This window comes from Lepus europaeus, chromosome 6 (assembly GCF_033115175.1).
Source record: "Lepus europaeus isolate LE1 chromosome 6, mLepTim1.pri, whole genome shotgun sequence".
Classification (NCBI taxonomy): domain Eukaryota; kingdom Metazoa; phylum Chordata; class Mammalia; order Lagomorpha; family Leporidae; genus Lepus; species Lepus europaeus.
The window spans coordinates 87,701,964-87,720,758 of record NC_084832.1 but is presented as its reverse complement, the minus strand read 5'-3'; the positions used below and the strand labels follow the sequence as shown (position 1 = coordinate 87,720,758).

General features: G+C 40.7%; 1 protein-coding gene across 3 annotated transcripts in view; it reads left to right on the top strand.

Moving 5' to 3' along the window:
- Positions 1-18,524, top strand: part of XPO4 (exportin 4) — a 114,815-nt gene extending 96,291 nt beyond the window's left edge. For all 3 annotated transcript variants that reach the window (XM_062194539.1, XM_062194540.1, XM_062194541.1), the window contains exons 16-23: positions 646-820; positions 3,788-4,081; positions 4,811-4,991; positions 7,990-8,108; positions 9,598-9,729; positions 10,180-10,296; positions 10,715-10,807; positions 13,110-18,524. In XM_062194539.1, coding sequence (XP_062050523.1) covers positions 646-820; positions 3,788-4,081; positions 4,811-4,991; positions 7,990-8,108; positions 9,598-9,729; positions 10,180-10,296; positions 10,715-10,807; positions 13,110-13,307 — 1,309 coding nt within the window. In that variant the 3' untranslated portion in view covers positions 13,308-18,524. The remainder of the gene's footprint in view (positions 1-645; positions 821-3,787; positions 4,082-4,810; positions 4,992-7,989; positions 8,109-9,597; positions 9,730-10,179; positions 10,297-10,714; positions 10,808-13,109) is intronic.
- The last annotated feature ends 271 nt before the right edge of the window (positions 18,525-18,795 follow it).

Genomic DNA, 18,795 nt, shown 5'->3' with positions numbered 1-18,795 from the left:
GTGCGGGGGGCCAAAGATTTTTACCATCCTCTGCTAATTTCCCAGGATCATTAACAGGCAACTGGATCACAAGTGGAACAGCCAGGATTTGAACCAGTACCATATTGGATGCTAACGCTGCAGATGGTGGCTTAAACTACTACGCCACAACACTGGCCCCAGAATCTTATTTAGTAATTTGTAGTTTAAAAAACTCTTTCATGTAGAATATTTTCAGTTGCTTTTTTGGGTATCCTTTTAGTCTTATCCCTGTTTTAAAGAAAAGAAAAACTGATACTAAATTCCAGGAATGTGTTTAATATTGTTATTAGTACTTTAGTGACTTGCTACTCTTTGTTAAATTCTTTAAGTTACTGTTTCTGTTGTAAGCACTCTTTATGTAATACCTCATTTACAATGATAACAGCCTCAGTTGTGAGATTTAGGGTTTTTATTACTCTGCAAGTTAGAAAACTGATGATTAAGAGATTTCATACATTTTACGTTGTTGAGTGACATGGTGAGATTGAAACAGAGTCCTGTAGTATCCTGTAAATCATCACTGAGTTCATTGTACTATACTTTTGAAGTTGTTTTTGTTTTATTAGTATAGTCGTATATATAATGAAGGTAATGCATCTTATGCTTTGTTATTCCTACTGGCAGGGCAAACTTAGTAATTCAGTGTGAAAACTGGTGGAACCTAGCAAAGCAGTTTGCAAGTCGAAGCCCCCCTCTAAATTTCTTGTCGAGTCCTGTGCAGAGGACCCTGATGAAAGCTCTTGTCTTAGGAGGTTTTGCACATATGGACACAGAAACCAAACAGCAGTATTGGACAGAGGTAATGATTTCCTCTATTTAGATTGCACCCTGTTGTATACCTTGTGCTTGCTTTATCTGTGTGTTGCCATGAAGTAGTCAGTGAGCAGACACGTTTCAGTCCTAGTAGCTCTTTTGATAATTTTGCCTCTTTATGAATAATTTGAAGCTTATTAGTTTACAGTTTTACAGTTGGTCCATACTTGCTGAAGTGTTGACCTTGATTATTACCAGATGTAATGTGTGTTAGGCACAGTTTCCAAGCTCACTTTATTTATTTATTTGTTTGTTTATTTAAGGGGTGCAGTTACAGTCAGTGAGAGAGAAAGAGAGAAAGGTCTTCCTTCCGTTGGTTCAACCCCCCCAAATGGCCGCAATGGCTGGAGCTGTGCCGAAGCCAGGAGCCAGGTGCTTCCTCCCGGTCTCCCATGCAGGTGCAGGGGCCCAAGCACTTGGGCCATCCTCCACTGCCCTCCCAGGCCACAGCAGAGAGCTGGACTGGAAGAGGAGCAACCGGGACTAGAACCGGTGCCCATAGGGGATGCCGGCGCCACAGGCAGAGGATTAACCCACTGTGCCTCGGCGCTGGCCCCTCAACTCACTATTAAATCTGCATTAAGAATCAGTGAAGGTACCCCATGCTCATGTGTGAATAAATTAATATTGTTAAAATTTCGGTGTGACCCAAGGTAATTTACTAATTGAATATACTTTATCAAAAATGAAAGAAAAAAAAGCATCGCTGAAGGGACAAGCATTTGGTGCAACAGTCAAGACTCCATTTCGGGAACCTGGCATTGTGACGTAGTTGGTAAAGCTGCCACCTGCAACACCAGCATCCCGCATGAGGACTGGTTTGTGTCCCAGCTGTTCAACTTCCTATCCAAGGGTTTGGCTCCCTGCCACCCATGTGGGAGACCTAGAAGAAGGTCCTGGCTCCTGGATTCAGCTTGGCTTAGTGCTGGCTGTTGTGGCCATCTGGGGAGTGAACCAGCAGATGAAAGATCTCTCTTCCTCTTTCTCTGTAACTGTTTCAAATTTAAAAAAAAAAAAAAAGACAACATTTTATTTTTTATTTTTTTTATTTTTGGACAGGCAGAGTGGATAGTGAGAGAGAGAGAGACAGAGAGAAAGGTCTTCCTTTTGCTGTTGGTTCACCCTCCAATGGCCACTGCAGCCGGCTCATCGCGCTGATCCCAAGGCAGGAGCCAGGAGCTTCTCCTGGTCTCCCACGGGGTGCAGGGCCCAAGAACTTGGGCCATCCTCCACTGCACTCCCGGGCCATAGCAGAGAGCTGGCCTGGAAGAGGGGCAACCGGGACAGAATCTGGCGCCCCAACCGGGACTAGAACCCGGTGTGCTGGCGCCGCAAGGCGGAGGATTAGCCTGTTATGCCACGGCGCCGGCCAAGACACCATTTTAGATCCTTGCATCCCAAAATGAGTGCCTCTACTTTCCATTCCAGCTTCCTGTTGATGCACACCCTGAGAGGTGCATGTAATGGCTCCAATACTTGAGTCCCTGCCCCCCATGCAGGATATCTGCATTGAATTCCTAGCTCCTCGAATCTGCCTGGCCTAGCCCTCGCTGTAGGCTTTTGGGAGTGAATCAGCAAATGGGCAATCTCTCTCCATCTCTCTGCCTTTCAAATATAAGCAAATAAAAAAATGTAAAAAATAGTGGAATGTTCTTCCCTTGAATAAGGAGGTAAAAATTAGCCACTAAATTCATTTCCTAAGGCTGCTGTAACAAAACACTTCAAACTTAGTGTCTTACACAGTAGGAATGGAGTTTTTCAGAGTTCTGCAGGTATGAGCAGAGTTGATTGCACCTCAGGGTTGTGAGACAGTTGGCAGCTACTGGCCCTCTGCTGGTGATCTTTGCCATTCCTGATTTGTAGCTGCATCACTCTAACCTCAGCCTTCATGTTCACATGGTAGTCTCCCCACATACATGTCTACAATCCATATTTCCCCTCTATAAAACACTAGCTGCACTGGATTAGGGATCCACTCTACTCCAGTATGACCTCATCTTAATTAATTACATCTGCAACAACTGCATTTCCATATTCTGAAGTGCTAAGGATTCAAATTTACACTGAACAAATTTTGAGTAGTCACAGTTCAAGCCGTAACAACCACCGCAGACACGTTATATTGTCATCTTGAAATGAGTGACCCAGGGTCACCAGTGTGTATGCAGGCTGCTGGCCTGCAGTCACTCTGTCTGGAGTGCTCCTGATGGCTGAGAGAGCAATGGGAACAGAAGCATTCATGACTTAAAACTGGAGAGATACAGGCTGACTGTGTATTCCTGTTTTAAATAATGGATTTTCATGTAGGTAACTAAATTTTATTAAGAGACTAGCACCATGAATGTGAGTACTCGCTCCTATACACAGGACAAGGCTTTTTATCCCAAGTTCTATTTTATGCCAAGAGGAATTGGTGAAAGGCGTAGGGCTGCAAGGCAGGGAAGAACTTTGTGTTGGGCTTGACCTTGTAGAAGAGAGGCTGGCAGACTGCAATCCATGGACCACATGTGGCCTGTTCTGTTTTCGTGGATGTTATTGAAGCAGTCATACTCAGTTGTTTATATCTGTGGCTATCCATACCACAGCATAAAGTCTAAAATTCTTACTCTGTGGCCCTTTATGGAAAATAAAAGTTTGTGGACACCTGTTGTGGAGGCTTAATTTTTTATTTTTTGCTAATCACTTTCGAGGTGGGGGACTCCCATAGCAGAAATCTGTGAATGTCTTTAGGAAAGCCGTGTTCCTGAGGCTTACATGTCATTTCTTTATGTGTGCCAGCGGTTATGATGACCCTCACAGTAAGGAATGTCATGAGCAGATAAAATTCCTTGTTCTCCTGGCTTTTCCTGCCTCTAGCAATTACAGATGTCTGGAAAGTGAACATTTTTGCAAGTTGCAGAAATAAATAGAGCATGTAAGTTGAACTGTCAGATAATTCCTGCTGTTTATTTAGGTTCTTCAGCCCCTTCAACAGCGATTTTTACGAGTGATAAACCAAGAAAACTTTCAGCAGATGTGCCAGCAAGAGGAAGTCAAGCAGGAAATCACTGCCACGTTGGAGGCCCTGTGTGGCATTGCCGAGGCTACCCAGATTGACAACGTGGCAATCCTCTTTAATTTTTTAATGGACTTCCTTACCAATTGCATTGGATTGATGGAAGTTTACAAAAATACTCCAGAGACTGTTAATCTCATTATCGAAGTTTTTGTTGAAGTTGCACATAAACAGATATGCTATCTTGGGGAGGTAAGCGCTTTCTAATTTTATCCCTTCAGAGTTCACTTTTTGAAGATGTAATAAAATTATAGATGCTTTACTTAAAATTCAATGAATATTATCTGAAATATTTTTATTCCTATGAAACATCTCAAAAAGACTGTTAGTAAAAATACACAATTCAAAGAAAGTCATGTTGAATGAATATATATCCTGGCCCTAGGGGCAGGTCTTATGGTGCATATTAAGACTCTGCTTACATCCCACATCAGAATGTCTGGATCAGATCTTGCCTCCACTTCCGATCCAGTCTGCTGCTAAGACAGTTCCTAGAGAGGCAGTAGGTGATGGCTCAAGTACTTGGGTCCGTGCCATCCATGTGGGGAAACCTGGATTGACTTCCAGTCTCCTGGCTTCAGCCTGACCCAGCCCCCAGCCTTTATGGATATTTGGAGAGTAAACCGGTAAATGGAAGATCTGTCTCTATGTCTCTCTGTCTGTCTGCCCTTCAAATAAAAAAATGAACAAGTAAACATCTTGCCCTAAAATTGTGTTGTCAGAAAAATGGCAATATTTTAAACATAATTATGCTTGTAATAGGTACTTTTTATTGTTAATGTTTTACTGTTTCAAACAAGTATTAAAGCTGCTACCAGAACTGAGTACATTTACCTACATTATATTTTTAGAATTTAGTGTGTATATTTGTTTGCCACCTGAATTTACCAATTTGTATAATTTATGCATGTTTTCTTACAGTCCAAAGCTATGAACTTATATGAAGCCTGCCTTACATTGTTGCAAGTTTATTCTAAGAATAATTTAGGGCGGCAAAGAATAGATGTTACAGCAGAAGAGGAACAATACCAAGACCTACTTCTCATTATGGAACTTCTTACTAACCTCCTGTCAAAAGAATTCATAGATTTCAGTGATACAGGTAAAGGCTATTGTGGTAGTGTTTAAACGTGGCTTTGTTGTTACTGTCATTTTATTAAAAGATTGTTTTCTTTAAGTGAAATGCTATGAGGAAATTTAGTTTACTAAACAAATTAAAGTACATCCCTTTGGAATGAGGGTGGGTACCACAGGCTTGGCTTCCTTCTTATAAGAATGATAGTAGTGACTTCTCACAGTGATGTGGAGTAGGTATATTGTTGCTGTGCTTGGTAGATGAGGAGGCAGAAGCATGGAGAGGTTAAATCCCTTGCCCACAAGTGCATAGCTGGTGCATTGTTGCAGGATAGGATTCAAATCCCAGCGTGTGCCTGCAGACACCAGTCTCTTCCGAGTTACGCTTTATTGGCTAGTCAGTCCTCTGAGGTGGCCTCCCCAGCAAAACCTGGCACTTTCCCAAGTGCAGCCAGGAAACCTCTTGGGGAGAAAACTCTGAGCTGTGGGGTTGACAGGTCACACTCTGAAGATCGAACCGAGAGGCTCGCCAATAAATGATGTGGAGGAATCAGTAAGCTTACTTATACCTTTACTGACTAGTAATATGGGCATCATAATCATAAACGCCTTTCAAAAGATCGTTAGGATCAGCTGTAGCATGCCAGAGGACCTTGCACCAGGTAGTCAGTAGGTAAAACACAGCTGTGGCTATAGGCAAGAACCTAATCAGTAATTAAAATCTCAGTTATTTGGAGAGTTTCCCTCAACTTCCTTCTTTCCCCACATAATTCTTAGACTGGCAGACGGGGAAGTGCTGCTGATCTGGAAACCTGGTAGACCAAAAGGGCTGTCCCCACAAATACCTCTGCCAGCTCTCCCCTCCCTTTCAATATCAATTCCCCTAAAACATCTGTGATTTATGTATTTTAAAAGGCAGAGTGATACAGAGAGAGGAGGAGACAGAGATTGTGTGAGGGAGCGCTCCATCCACTGTTTCACTCCCTAAATAGCAGCAATGGCTGGGGCTGGGCCTGGCCAAAGGTAGTAGACTGCAACCCCGCTGGGTCTCCCAGGTGGGTGGCAGGGTCCCAGGTATTTGTGCTATCTTCCGCTGCCTGCATTAGCAGGGATATCGATGTGGCTCAGAGCAGTTGGGACTTGAACTGGTGCTCCAATATGGGATGTTGGAGATCTAACCCACTGCTTCACACCAACTGATTTCCCCTAAATATGTTGAAAATCTCTTCTTCGGGGCCGGCACCGGCATCCCATATGGGCACCAGGTTCTAGTCCTGGTTGCTCCTCTTCTTGTATTTTGTGCAGACATTCATGATAGTAGAAATTTTTTACTTCTTACTTGTAAGGTTCTATACAACTCCATGTGTACTGGGAATCATGAACAGAGGAGATACCAGGGCCAGGAAGCAGTCTGAATTTATTATGCTGCCATATTCATTAGATTCTTACCCAAAAAGAGCCCTGAACAGAGAGGGGGTCTTTCCTTATATATGATTTTAGCCTCTGTGTCTCCATTATGTGGCTATATGCATACATTTGAGTGGGCTTTTTTTTTTTTTTTTTTTGTAAGATTTATTTATTTGAAAATCAGGGTTACACAGAGAGAGAAGGAAAGGCAGAGAGAGAGAGGTCGTCCATCCACTCGTTCACTCCTCAGTTGACTGCAATGGCCAGAGCTGCGCCGATCCGAAGCCAGGAGCCAGGAGCTTCTTCCTGGTCTCCCATGTGGATGCGGGGGCCCAAGGACTTGGGCCATCTTCTATTGCTTTCCCATGCCATAGCAGAGAGCTGGATCGGAAGTTGGGCAGCCGGGATTCAAACCAGCACCCATATGGCATGACAGCATTGCAGGCGGCAGCTTTACCCACTATGCCGCAGCGCCAACTGGTTGATTTTGGGTATACATGGTAGCCACAGAAATTGATACAGTACTGCACATTGGTACTTAGTTACTGGTGATATTTCCACACACATAGTGATCTGGATGCTGTTTTGCATTGGTTAATACCATTGCTCTGTACTAGCAAGCAAGCAGAACCTGGAATGGTTACATAGAAGCAGACATGAACTACAGTTATTCATAATCAAGCAGATAATGAGCACATTCCATTTCTAGGGTAAGTTTCTTTTTCTTTTTCTTTTTTTGGTCTGACCTTGGGAGACCTCTACCACAGCTGTACCCAGTCTGTGACCGTTTTTTCTCGCTTTCATTTATTGCTTCATTTTCCTTTTTCTGTGAGCCACCATTTTTTTTCCGGTGTCTAGCCTGCAATAAGCACTATCAGTTACACAATTTAGAAGGGTTATCCAGTTAACTAGGGATATTGAGGTGAATGACTTGAAAAGCACTGTCCAAACTTTCCCTCAGTGGATGCTTTCTGTTGTTTTCAGGCCGAGTCTTTCAGAAAGCATCTTCCTCAGGTCTTCCAGTTGTTTCAGTTTGGTGTTTCTTAGTCTAGGAATTTTTAGCATTTTCTAGGTCAGATGTGTCTCACCTTCAAAAAATGTATTATACTATCCAACAGAGTTTCACATTCAGTACTAGTTGGCTCATAGACTCTTGGAAACTCTTCCATAGACTTTCTAAGAGTGTGAAGACCTAAAAATGCTATGGCGAAAGGAAGCCACAGCTCAGTTTAGACCTAGAGTGGATGGGTGGGTGTTTGACACAACAGTGAAGGCAGTGGTTGGAACACCCATGTCCTCCATCAGAGTGCCTGGATTCAACTCCCAGCTCTGCTCCCAGTCCAGCATTATTAGATACAGTATTCCCTACTAATTCCTCCCTAGGAGGCAGCAGGTGATGGCTCAGGTACTTGGGTCCCTGCCACCCACATAGGAGACCTAAATTGAGTTCCTGTCTCCTAGCACAGCCTGGCTCAGCCCTTGCCATTGTGTGCATTTGGCAAGTGACCAAATGTGCTTTGGGGCTTGAATTTATTTTCATTTTTATCGAAGTAGAATATAAACATAGGAGATTCATTGATGCACCACCATAAGACTGAATAATTTGTCTTTTTTAATAGATGAAGTGTTTAGAGGTCATGAGCCAGGGCAAGCAGCAAATAGATCTGTATCAGCAGCTGATGTTGTGCTGTATGGAGTAAACCTAATTCTGCCCTTGATGTCACAGGATCTTTTGAAGGTAAGTCAAGAAAGTGAATGTGAACCTTGAGTCTACATATTCTGGATGTTGAGGGATATCTTAAGACACAGATATACCTCTGATTTAATGAATAACTTGTGTCTATTGAGTGTGCATTAAAATGAGATTTTTACACTTCTATTGTACTTACTTCTGGTTGCTTATTAACACGGACCCAGTGCTACAGAAAAAAAAAAATTTGTCCTTTTAGAAACTGAGTTTTACCAGCACTTTTGATTCTGCCATTTTTTTGTCATTAGGGGAATAAATAAGTCATGTCTCTAGGTGTTTTCCTCCAATACTTCTTGAACTTCTTTCTCAAGTTGAGGTACTGAGCAGACACAGGCATTTTCTTTCTTTCTTTTTTTTTTTTTGACAGGCAGAGTGGACAGAGAGAGAGAGACAGAGAAAGGTCTTCCTTTTGCCGTTGGTTCACCCTCCAGTGGCTGCCGCGGTAGGCACACTGCAGCCAGCGCACCGCACTGATCCCAAGGCAGGAGCCAGGTGCTTCTCCTGGTCTCCCATGCGGGTGCAGGGCCCAAGCACTTGGGCCATCCTCCACTGCACTCCCGGGCCACAGCAGAGAGCTGGCCTGGAAGAGGGGCAACCGGGACAGAATCTGGCACCCTGACCGGGACTAGAACCTGGTGTGCCAGCGCCGCAAGGCGGAGGATTAGCCTGTTGAGCCACGGCGCTGGCCAGACACAGGCATTTTCCCAGTCTCACTCTATGTAGAATTTGAATGGTAAGAAAATAAGAGTAATGCAGTTTTAGATTTTTGCACCTTCTGACTACATTGGGTGTGATTGTTACCAGTCATTACTGAGGGCGTGGTGATGGTGAGGCTACCCTGTTCTTCCTGTAAGTACCACTGGGGAGAGGAGGTCTTTTGGCATGAGTTGTCCTTGGGGTGGAGACAAGAACATAGATGGAGAGGAAGAGATTGTGTGTATGCATGTGTTTGTACACATGAAGTATGGAGGCAGAGGTGGAGGGAGGAAAGAGGATAGGAGTAGAGACTTGTCAAGAAACATTTGGAAGCAGAATGTAAGAATAAGAGTGTTTTTAGATTCCCAGAATAGCAGAATATAACCATACACTTCTCTCCTTGAGAAATGCCTGAACCGTTGGAACAATTCTGACAACCCATGAACCAAACATTCATACAGAAACCATATTATAGTAAGGAAGTCTAGTTGACTGTATGTGGAGATCTTATTAACTATCCAGAAGATATAATTTCTACTGATTATAACTTTTTATTAGTATTTATATTATTTATTACTTTTATTATTTGTGCCCCTTACTTTATTATTTCTTTAGTTACTAAAGTATTCTATTGTGATTTATATTTGCATTTAATTAAGTCTTATTTTCTATATTTTGTACACCTTTTAAAGAAAGAAGCCTGTCAATTTATTTCATTGCATTAATGAAAATAAGAATTACATAATATTGATCATCTCAATATCTAATACTTCTTTTTCAGTTTCCAACTCTTTGTAATCAATACTATAAATTAATCACATTTATCTGTGAGATTTTTCCTGAAAAAATACCACAGCTTCCTGAGGATCTGTTTAAAAGTCTGATGTACTCCTTAGAACTAGGAATGACATCATATCCTTTAAATGAACATTGTTATCACTTTGGGGGAAAGATCTTGCTTAAAGAAAGTTATTTTAAATTTGTATTTCTCTTTTGTGGCTCGGCTTTCTTTTACCATAGAGCTTCTAGCTTTGTAACTGCCCCAGTTATGTGTTTCTTCTATTGGTTTGCCTTGGGCTGTCCTCCTTTATAAACCCCTATGGTTTTGGTCCAAGTTGCCAAAGTCACTCCAGTTAGTAGTGTCATATACTGTTGTTGAGTTCTCTGATCTTAGTTCCTGATGATACAGGGTAATAGGACTTTTCATAATTTGTATGTATCATAAGCATAAATCAATACATGTACTCACTTGTCTGTATTGACTCCTATAAGTTGTAATTCATTTCATACTAGCTATAGTTTTTTGACCTTTTATAAGTCAGATATAGCCAGTCTCATTTGATCCTTGACCTTTGTGATCAGAATGAGTTCGGAGGTTTGCCAGCTTTGCCTGGAGGCCTTGACACCCTTAGCTGAACAGTGTGCAAAAGCACAAGAAACAGACTCACCGCTTTTTCTAGCAACACGGCACTTTCTTAAGGTAAGATGTTTGAATGATAGGTCAACAAATTATCTAAGATAAGTATGACAGTGCACATAATTCAACATTCAAATTTGAAAATGCTTATATTCTTCCATAAAGAAGGAATTAATTACTTTCTAGTAACTTTTTTTTGGAGATCGACTCTCCATGGACACATCATTCTCATTCACTTTTGTTCTCTTGAATATTGATTTTCTATTTTTATAATGGGGAATTTGATAATTTGAATTCAGATACTACAGGAAATAGTAACTCTAAATTATCCTTGGGTTTTTATAAAATCATTTTCTGAACTTTTCAGATTGATTTAATAGATAAAATAATTTCTTTCTTTTGGGAGGAATACTCGGGAGAGGTGGGAAGATTATGTGATCATTCTGTATTTTTATTTAGAAGGCATATTCTGTCATTTCAGCTGGTTTTCGATATGCTGGTTTTGCAAAAGCACAACACAGAGATGACCACTGCAGCTGGTGAAGCTTTCTACACGTTGGTGTGTTTGCACCAGGTACTGGACACATTCTGCAAATGGGACGCTGCTCATTCGGAGATGACAGATCATTCATGCATAGTATAGTTCCCGGTTGTTAGCGGATCTGTGCCTCAGTGCCTCAGTTCTGTTTCATTGAACCAGTATTTCTTTGCTTTTTTATTGCCTCTCCTCATGTTTATGTGACAAGGTATTTGTCAGTTAAAGCATTTCCTTTTCTCCCACCATTACGAATCATTCTTTGCAGTGATCTTCACACGAAAACTTGCACTTACACAACCATGCTAGGAGCCAGGAGAATAAGCAGGAGTGAATAATGAGTATGCAGCTCCCATTTTTGATGAACTCACATTTTGTAAAGATGAGTAAGATTGGAGACCAGGAGAAGTGTGCCTTTAGAAAGTATGGAGAATAGTATATTATTTCATGGCATAGTATAGAAGATCGTGTGTTGTTTTCTTTGTGTTGTTGAACCTTTTAAAGCCTCGATACATGCTGATAAGGGTTTAATGTAGCAGAAGGAAAGTTAGGCCAATTCAACCATCTCCCTTCCTTATTCTGTTAGAACAGTACCTGTGAAATGTGTGAGAAGCAGCATATGGCATCATATGCTGCCTGAGTCCCATCCCCCTCTAGTGCACGTGTTATCTCCCAGCTTGCCCATGTGATTGGCTGTAGAAGTTTTGGTATGTTAATGTCTTTTTCTTAAATGATAAGAGGAAATTTTTCTCTTAATAAACTTTTTTTTAAAGTTTATTTGAGAGTAAAAGAGAGACTTCCATCAGCTGGTTCATTCCCCAAATACCCACAACAGCTGGGGCTGAGCCAAGGCTGAAACCTGTGGCTGGGAATACAGTCCAGATCTCCCACATGGATGGCAAGAACCCAATTACTTGAACCATCACTACTGTTTCTCAGAGTATCTATTATCCAGAAGCTGGAGTCCAAAGCCAGAGGCAGGCATTGAACCCAGGCACTTTGTTGTCTTACGTGGTGTGTTAACTAGTTTGCCCAACACTCACCCAAAAGATAGGGTTGTGAGCTCTTCTTTACTACGGGAAGACATCACTTATGGACTTCTGTACCATTTATGCCCTGAGCTGAGGGTGCCGTCTGCTGTAGTGGCCACTTCCTGCGGATAATGCCCATGTCCGATGTGGCCCTCCTCTGTCTTTCGATTTCCTTGTTGCTTCTGGGAATGCAGGCCTCTTGTCTCCACGTGTATAAACCATTACATTTTGAATGCTTTTTTTCCCTGTGGTTAGCTGGTTGGTTGGTTTAACATTTGCGTGCTGTAGGGAAGCCAGCAGGGATCTGGAAATGAAGGGGGATTGATTCCCTTGCTGAACTGGCCTGGCACCAGAAGCATTACCATTTCCTGTGAGTAGGGAAATGACTGGAGTCTATACTTGGTCCCCTGTGAGCAGGCCTATTCCTTGGGGAGAGCAATTAGGTCAGCAGGTCTTGTTCCATGCATTGGGCAAGGGTTTTGGAACCTGCACCCAAAAATGATTAATACCTGGTTTCACCATTGTAGTTTATCTTGATATCCTAAGAAGCTAATGAAAAAATAACGGCAGACCAGCTTTTTTCAAGAGAGCTGATCTCCGAGCTACTGTGTTTTCCTCTAGCCTACACCCAATCCCACTCCTCTAAGCCTTATTGACAGGGGTCTTAAAAGTAGATATTGCCATTCTCATATACCTGCATTGCCCTTTCTCCAAGAGCTTCTAGGTACTGTGCTGGCTTAGACCCTTCACTGTGCTCTGCCTCTACTTAGAGAAAGCCCTAAAACACACTTTACCACTCTCCCCCCTCTCCCTCTCTCACATACCTCCTGCCATCCTCTGATGTCCTCCAGAACTGGGTTGACAAGACATCTCTACAGGCCTCAGGGCAACTGTTGGAAGTCATGTTTCACTCTGCGGTTATATATAAAATGTGAAATAAATATGGATAATGTACTCCAAGAACTTGGAGAGGGAATGGCACAACCTTGGTGATTATATGGTTCCGGGAACCAAAGCGCCTGGACTCCTGCTTCTTAGTGGTGTGATCTCGGCTCGTCCCTTCATCTCACTGTTCTGCAAAGCCTTCATCTATAAAGTGGGACTATAAACAGTGCTGTCTCACTGTAAGGTGACATATAGTCAGTGAACTGATCCTCGTGTAAAAGAGGAGAGCAGTACCTAGAGTAAATATTCTGTAAATGTAAACTACTAAATACAGTTGTCACCTTTGCCTTTTAGAACTGATACTGTCTATTCACATGACCTCGTAGGGAAAACATACTCTCACGTATAGCATCTTTCTTTAATAGGCTGAGTATTCCGAACTGGTGGAAACATTACTATCAAGTCAGCAAGACCCAGTCATTTACCAGAGATTAGCAGATGCCTTCAACAAGCTCACTGCAAGCAGCACGCCTCCTACGCTGGATCGGAAACAGAAGATGGCCTTCCTAAAGAGTTTAGAAGAGTTTATGGCAAATGTTGGTGGTCTCCTTTGTGTAAAATAAACAACAAAACTTTATGCTCAATTTAGATCCTTTCTGCAAAGTGCACTGAATTGCTGAAAGTTGACTTGAGTCTTGTCCTGTTCCTCAGTTCCTTTGGCCGTTCTGGATTTTGGAGAGCCTGCAGCTTTCTTATGTAATGCAGTGATACAAGAGAGGTCAGCTTTGCATCAGCTTCTGCTGTTAGGTGTTAGCCACAACCTGTCATCTGTGTGTCTTCTAGATTTTGAATGGTGATTGAAAATTTCTGAATGCAATTCCATATATGTGCAAACAGATATGGGCACCACGAAATACATATTCAGTGCCTTTTTCCCTTTTATCAAAACATAGATGGCCAGCCAAAGTTTAGAACTTGCGCTTTTAAATATCAGGTGGATATACGCTGGGCATCACTCCATAATGTTGTCCACAGACCACCTACTCACTTGAGGAGCTGATTGGAAAGGCAGGTTCTTGGGCTCAACTCTGGACTTTCAGAGTCAGAATTTCTGATTGTTGGACCCCAGAGTCTTCATTTTAATAAGCTCCTCCCCTTCATCATCCCAAAAGCTTTGAATCAATGCAAGAGACATTGAAAAATCCTTCAGAGACTTTGTTTTGTCCATCTTTTCTTCCCTTTGATGATTAGGTTTGTAATTCAGCAGGAAGGAAAAACATCACCAGGTTGTTTTTTCGCTTCTTTTTAGTATTCTATCCCTCTCTTTTTTTATGTCAACTCAGCGTTGCAGGTTTTGTGTAATACAGGTCTATAATCATACTCTGAGGCCTGGACTTGAGGAAGAAAATACGTGTATATTTTTGTTCCATAAAAAGAACTTTAGGAACCGTAGCCATTTCATTGCCTTAATTTTAAAAAGAAAATACAAAAGAGCAGATTTGTTTTTGGTAAGAAATCAAGTTCTGATGCTTCAGAGTTGATTTAGGATGTTAGCTGCTAGAACCTGTTGCCCCTCTTGAGCGTGTGTTTTTGTGGGTTTATGTGTGAAACGAAACGCTCATTCCTGTGTAGTCTTAACTTTTTGAGTGTGTTTCTATCCAGCCACACAGCCCATATCTACTCTGAATGGCTTGCTTAAGCAATAACTACTTTAAAGGATGTGAATTACTGATTCACATGGACTATTGCACGTTGGGGCATTAGGGGCAATAATGACGCTAGAGTGGGTGTTACCCTCAAGTCATAGGAGCGACATGAATTTAATTTCAGAGATGGAAAAAAAATCTAGATCCTCTAGTTTATCCTTTCTAATCAGGATTCTTCTACTGCTGCCATGCTTCCCTTAATTCTGTGTGCTAGCTTAAATTATGGAAATGAAAACTAAGGCATATGAAACTCCACCCACTGTAGTCCCAAGTTGCTCACCGTCGTGATGGGCAGAGGACGCAGCGCAGTTGCATCCCTCTCTGCTGCGGAGGGACCGGCGTTCTCCTCCCACATGTTGCCCAGTCCTGGCTGCAAAACTTCCTGCATATCCAGTTTTGTACTTGATTCACATATAGCATATACATCTTCACATGTGATGCAGTCAGAATGTTCTGGAACTCTGTGCTGCTAACAGTTATAGCAAACAGAACTGGAGCACTGATCACTTCCCAACTGTGCATGTGTCCTTAGATAGAAGAGTGCTAGGCCCAAGGGCCGTTGACTCTTTGAGGAACATTTCAGTATCACCATTGAGTAACACTTAAGGTGGAGCAGAATATCTTAAAAGACTGCCAGGAGGAATGCTAACAGCATTCTTCATGAAAAATACAGCTTTTTTTGTTGTTGTTGTTTTAAAAAGTACTTTGAATGATGCATTATTTTTAGGTCTATTTTTCCTTAAAGAACTTGAAGTGATATGCAGTAGTAATCACTTTGTTTTGCATTGTTCTTAGTGTTTTGTTTCCTAGCTCCCTCAGCCTTGCTCAGTATGTGTAGGGTGTGTGTGTGTGTGTGTGACTGAAAACTATAGTCCCTTTGCCAAAGGGCACTGAAATTCACAACAGAGTGGATAGGTCCACTGGCTATGACAAAACTGTAATCAAGTTATTAAAAATAAAGAGGAGTAGGAAAGGAATGTCTTGGTAAGTAAAAGGCATCTGTATTTAACAACTTTGATCCATGTGGAAATATACTTACTAAATTTGCCTAGATCCTATTACAATGTTGCAATACATGGCATTTGAATTAAAACAAAATTTACTTCAGATTGGACCAAATAATATTTAAGAGATCACCCCCATGTTGATCAGTGGCAACTAGGGTGTGGGGGAGGGGAGCCACCACCATTTTGTAGGTAATGGCGATGCCACTCAGTTGCAGTGGCTAGCCTGTTTTCAGGGTGTTGGTGTATATGTTTGCCTGCTTGGATATTTGTGTGGATCTTTTACTTGGTCAAGTTTGTCTTTAGCTATGTGCACTAACTTTTTAGATTCTATTTTGTTTTTCTTAATGCTCTTGGCCCAGTGGGTATCAAAAACACTGGCTTATTTCTAGAAAATTGATTTTCACTGTTAAAACTGTTGTCAAAAGATTATTCAAGACAAACATTCTTGGCCTTTTTTATATATGTTAAAGGGACATGATCAATATTTGATTTTTAGGTTTTTGTGTCTTATACAGTTTCTGTTGTTCATATAGGATCCTGTATTCTCTAGTTTTCCATACATCCTTTATTCAGTTTATTTCTCATTTTATTTACTTTGATCTGTTGGCTTCCCAAGTAATAATCTAAGAGTCCCAGGGTACCATCTCTAAGAACTTTGTTCTTTTCACAATTTGTATTGATGTAACAGCCCCTGTAAACATGTTCTGGGAGCTCTGCTAAAAGAGTTAATTTGCTTTTGTGGTCCTTGTGCTGGGTCAGCGGCTGCCTGGGTCGCTAAAACCACTTGATGGTATTTGATAGTTGCCTTTCCAACACAGTAATTGGGAGAGATTGGCATGCTGACATCACTGCATTGAGGTTTTGTCTGGTATAAAGTGTGGCATTTTATGTAAACAAACTTTACAGGATTTAAAAAAAAACAAATTTTAAGAATTCAATCATTACATTGTAAACTGTATCTAAGTTTATTACACTACTCTGTTCAGATGAGATGGTTATTTTTTTATACAATTTTCTTTTAAAAACCAAGCATTTTCCCAGTCAGCATTATTTAACACTCCTCTTACTGTCTCTTTCATTGAACTTTCTCTTTTATCAAAAATGTCGAGTCTTTCTAGTCCTAATACCATCATGTTTCCCATTTCTGTTAATACTTCTATGAACCCCTCAAGTATTGAAGGGAGCTAGCTGTCCATTTCAAAGAGTTTAAGTTTGAGTTGCTAAGTGTACTGTCTCAGTTGAACCCTGAAAATGCTATTTTTCTCTGTTACATTTTTACTTGTATTCTGTTTGTCACCTCTGTTGTTAGAGGTGGTTATGATTAGACCTTACTAAGTTAGCTGTCACTGACGGTCCCATTGGTTCCTGAGTAAAATATTAACCTTTCAAGTTAGACGGAACCACAATACTTCTTAGGGTGGTGGTTTTTTTTAACCAGAGATTAAGGACTGATTTGGATATGAGGTTTTAACTTTATCATTTTTCCTGTAAATTTTTCCACAAAATAATATAGCTGATTTGAGGCTATAATTATGTTTTAAATTTTTTTATATCATCTGCCTTGGTATCCATGTTCTGAAAACATTGCATTTAAGAATTCTTTTAAATTGATTTTCTAAAATTTAAAAATGTGCAAATTAAGCATATAGCTGAGCTCAAATTTCTATGAAGTGCCATGGTTCAAGTTGAACTTTAAACATATTTTAGTTGAAAATAAAAAGGAACATTGAAATCTGCCTGACCGATTATAATAGGAACCCTTTACATATGTAGCCAAAGAATATATTTGGTTCAGGTAAAAATATAAGCTTATAATGGCCATCTGTTCTGTTTTAAAGAGAATGAATTAAGAAATTTGTTGCTGGCCTCTAGTCTCTATGCAGAAGTCTTTGTAAAGACTGGGACATTCTACCCAGCTTTGGTGGTGATTCCCTAGTACAACCTGAGGGGTGTGGCTTGCACATTACACCCATGAGGCTCACAGCACAAGCCATCTGTCCCCTCCTCGCCCACTGTGGCTCACTGTCCACCTATCCCAGGCCTCCCCAGCAGTGGGGAGGTTTCGTTTTCTCCTTTCCCATCTGCATTTTAGGCCTGTTGGCTATTAGGAGCTGTCAGGCATGTACCAACAGCTAATTTTCCTAGCCTGAGACTGAATATTGCATCTGCACTATGTACGTCCTGGGGATCTGACCTCCAGTGTGCTCTGAGCCTAGGCTTCCTGGTGTGGTGTCTTCTACCACCTGAAATTATGACACATTGCAAATATTGGTATTGTGATTTGATTCTCTGTAAAAAGAAAGATGCTCTATGCAGTGAGTTTGTGGTTGAATGGTCACAAAATGTTATAGCACTGCTATTATTCAGCACGTGTAAAATTTTTAAATTTATAATTATTAAAATTTGAAACTTACACTAAGATTTTCCATTTTTTTTAAGAGACCCAGGGATGAGTGTACTGTTTAACTATTTACCTCTAATATAACTAATGAAGGTATAAAGTTGCATTTAACTTTTCAAAAAGATGCTTCAATACAATTTTAGGGAACATACCAAGGCTATGTATTGAGCCAGTTACAAGCTGAATATCAAATTGATAAGATTTTATTTGTATTTTTAAGTCCATAAATGGCAGTTAAAATGTGACTTTTCACTAAATATTTTTATTATATTTTTGTTTTGACCATGTGTGATTTGTTCATGTGTATTTAGCTAGACTATCTATGAAACTTATTGAAATGGTGCTAGTTCTTTTACGATCATAGAATGATTGACACTGGGAACATTACACAGTCCTAAAGCAATTTTAAATAGAAACAAAATAGATCGGAACAGATATCAAAATTTATATTACCTTCTGGAAGCATCCCAAACCTTTATTTCAGAAAGAAAAGTAAAATTTTGTTTACGTTCTGTAGTATTCATCTCAGCCCTCAGTCTTAAGAACAATTTTAGAGTTATTAAATCAGGTCTTGACCATTTTTGTAGTAAACGCTTTTAGAGGTTTGAGTCGTTCTGTTTTGGCCTTTCAGGGGAAATGAACAATTAACCATTCTTTGTGCCAAATAGACTTTCATTCTTTGTCTGGTTGCAACTCTTATCAAGATATGCAATAAAAAGTTAATTTTATTAAGAAAGAGAATGAATTTTGAAAACATTAATTTTTAACCTGATTCTGCTTTGAATATCTTGATTTACAACATTATATTGAGACTTGATTCCACCTTGTCAGGTTAGATTTCAAATACTCCATTTAGTAAGCCCAAGGAAAAAGGACTTAGTTATTGAAGGTGAAACCAGAGGCATCGGCTAATCATCTGCCATTAATTATTTGTGTATTTGACAGGCAGGTAGACAGACAGCTTCTATTTTCTGGTGTACTCGCCAAATGTCCACGA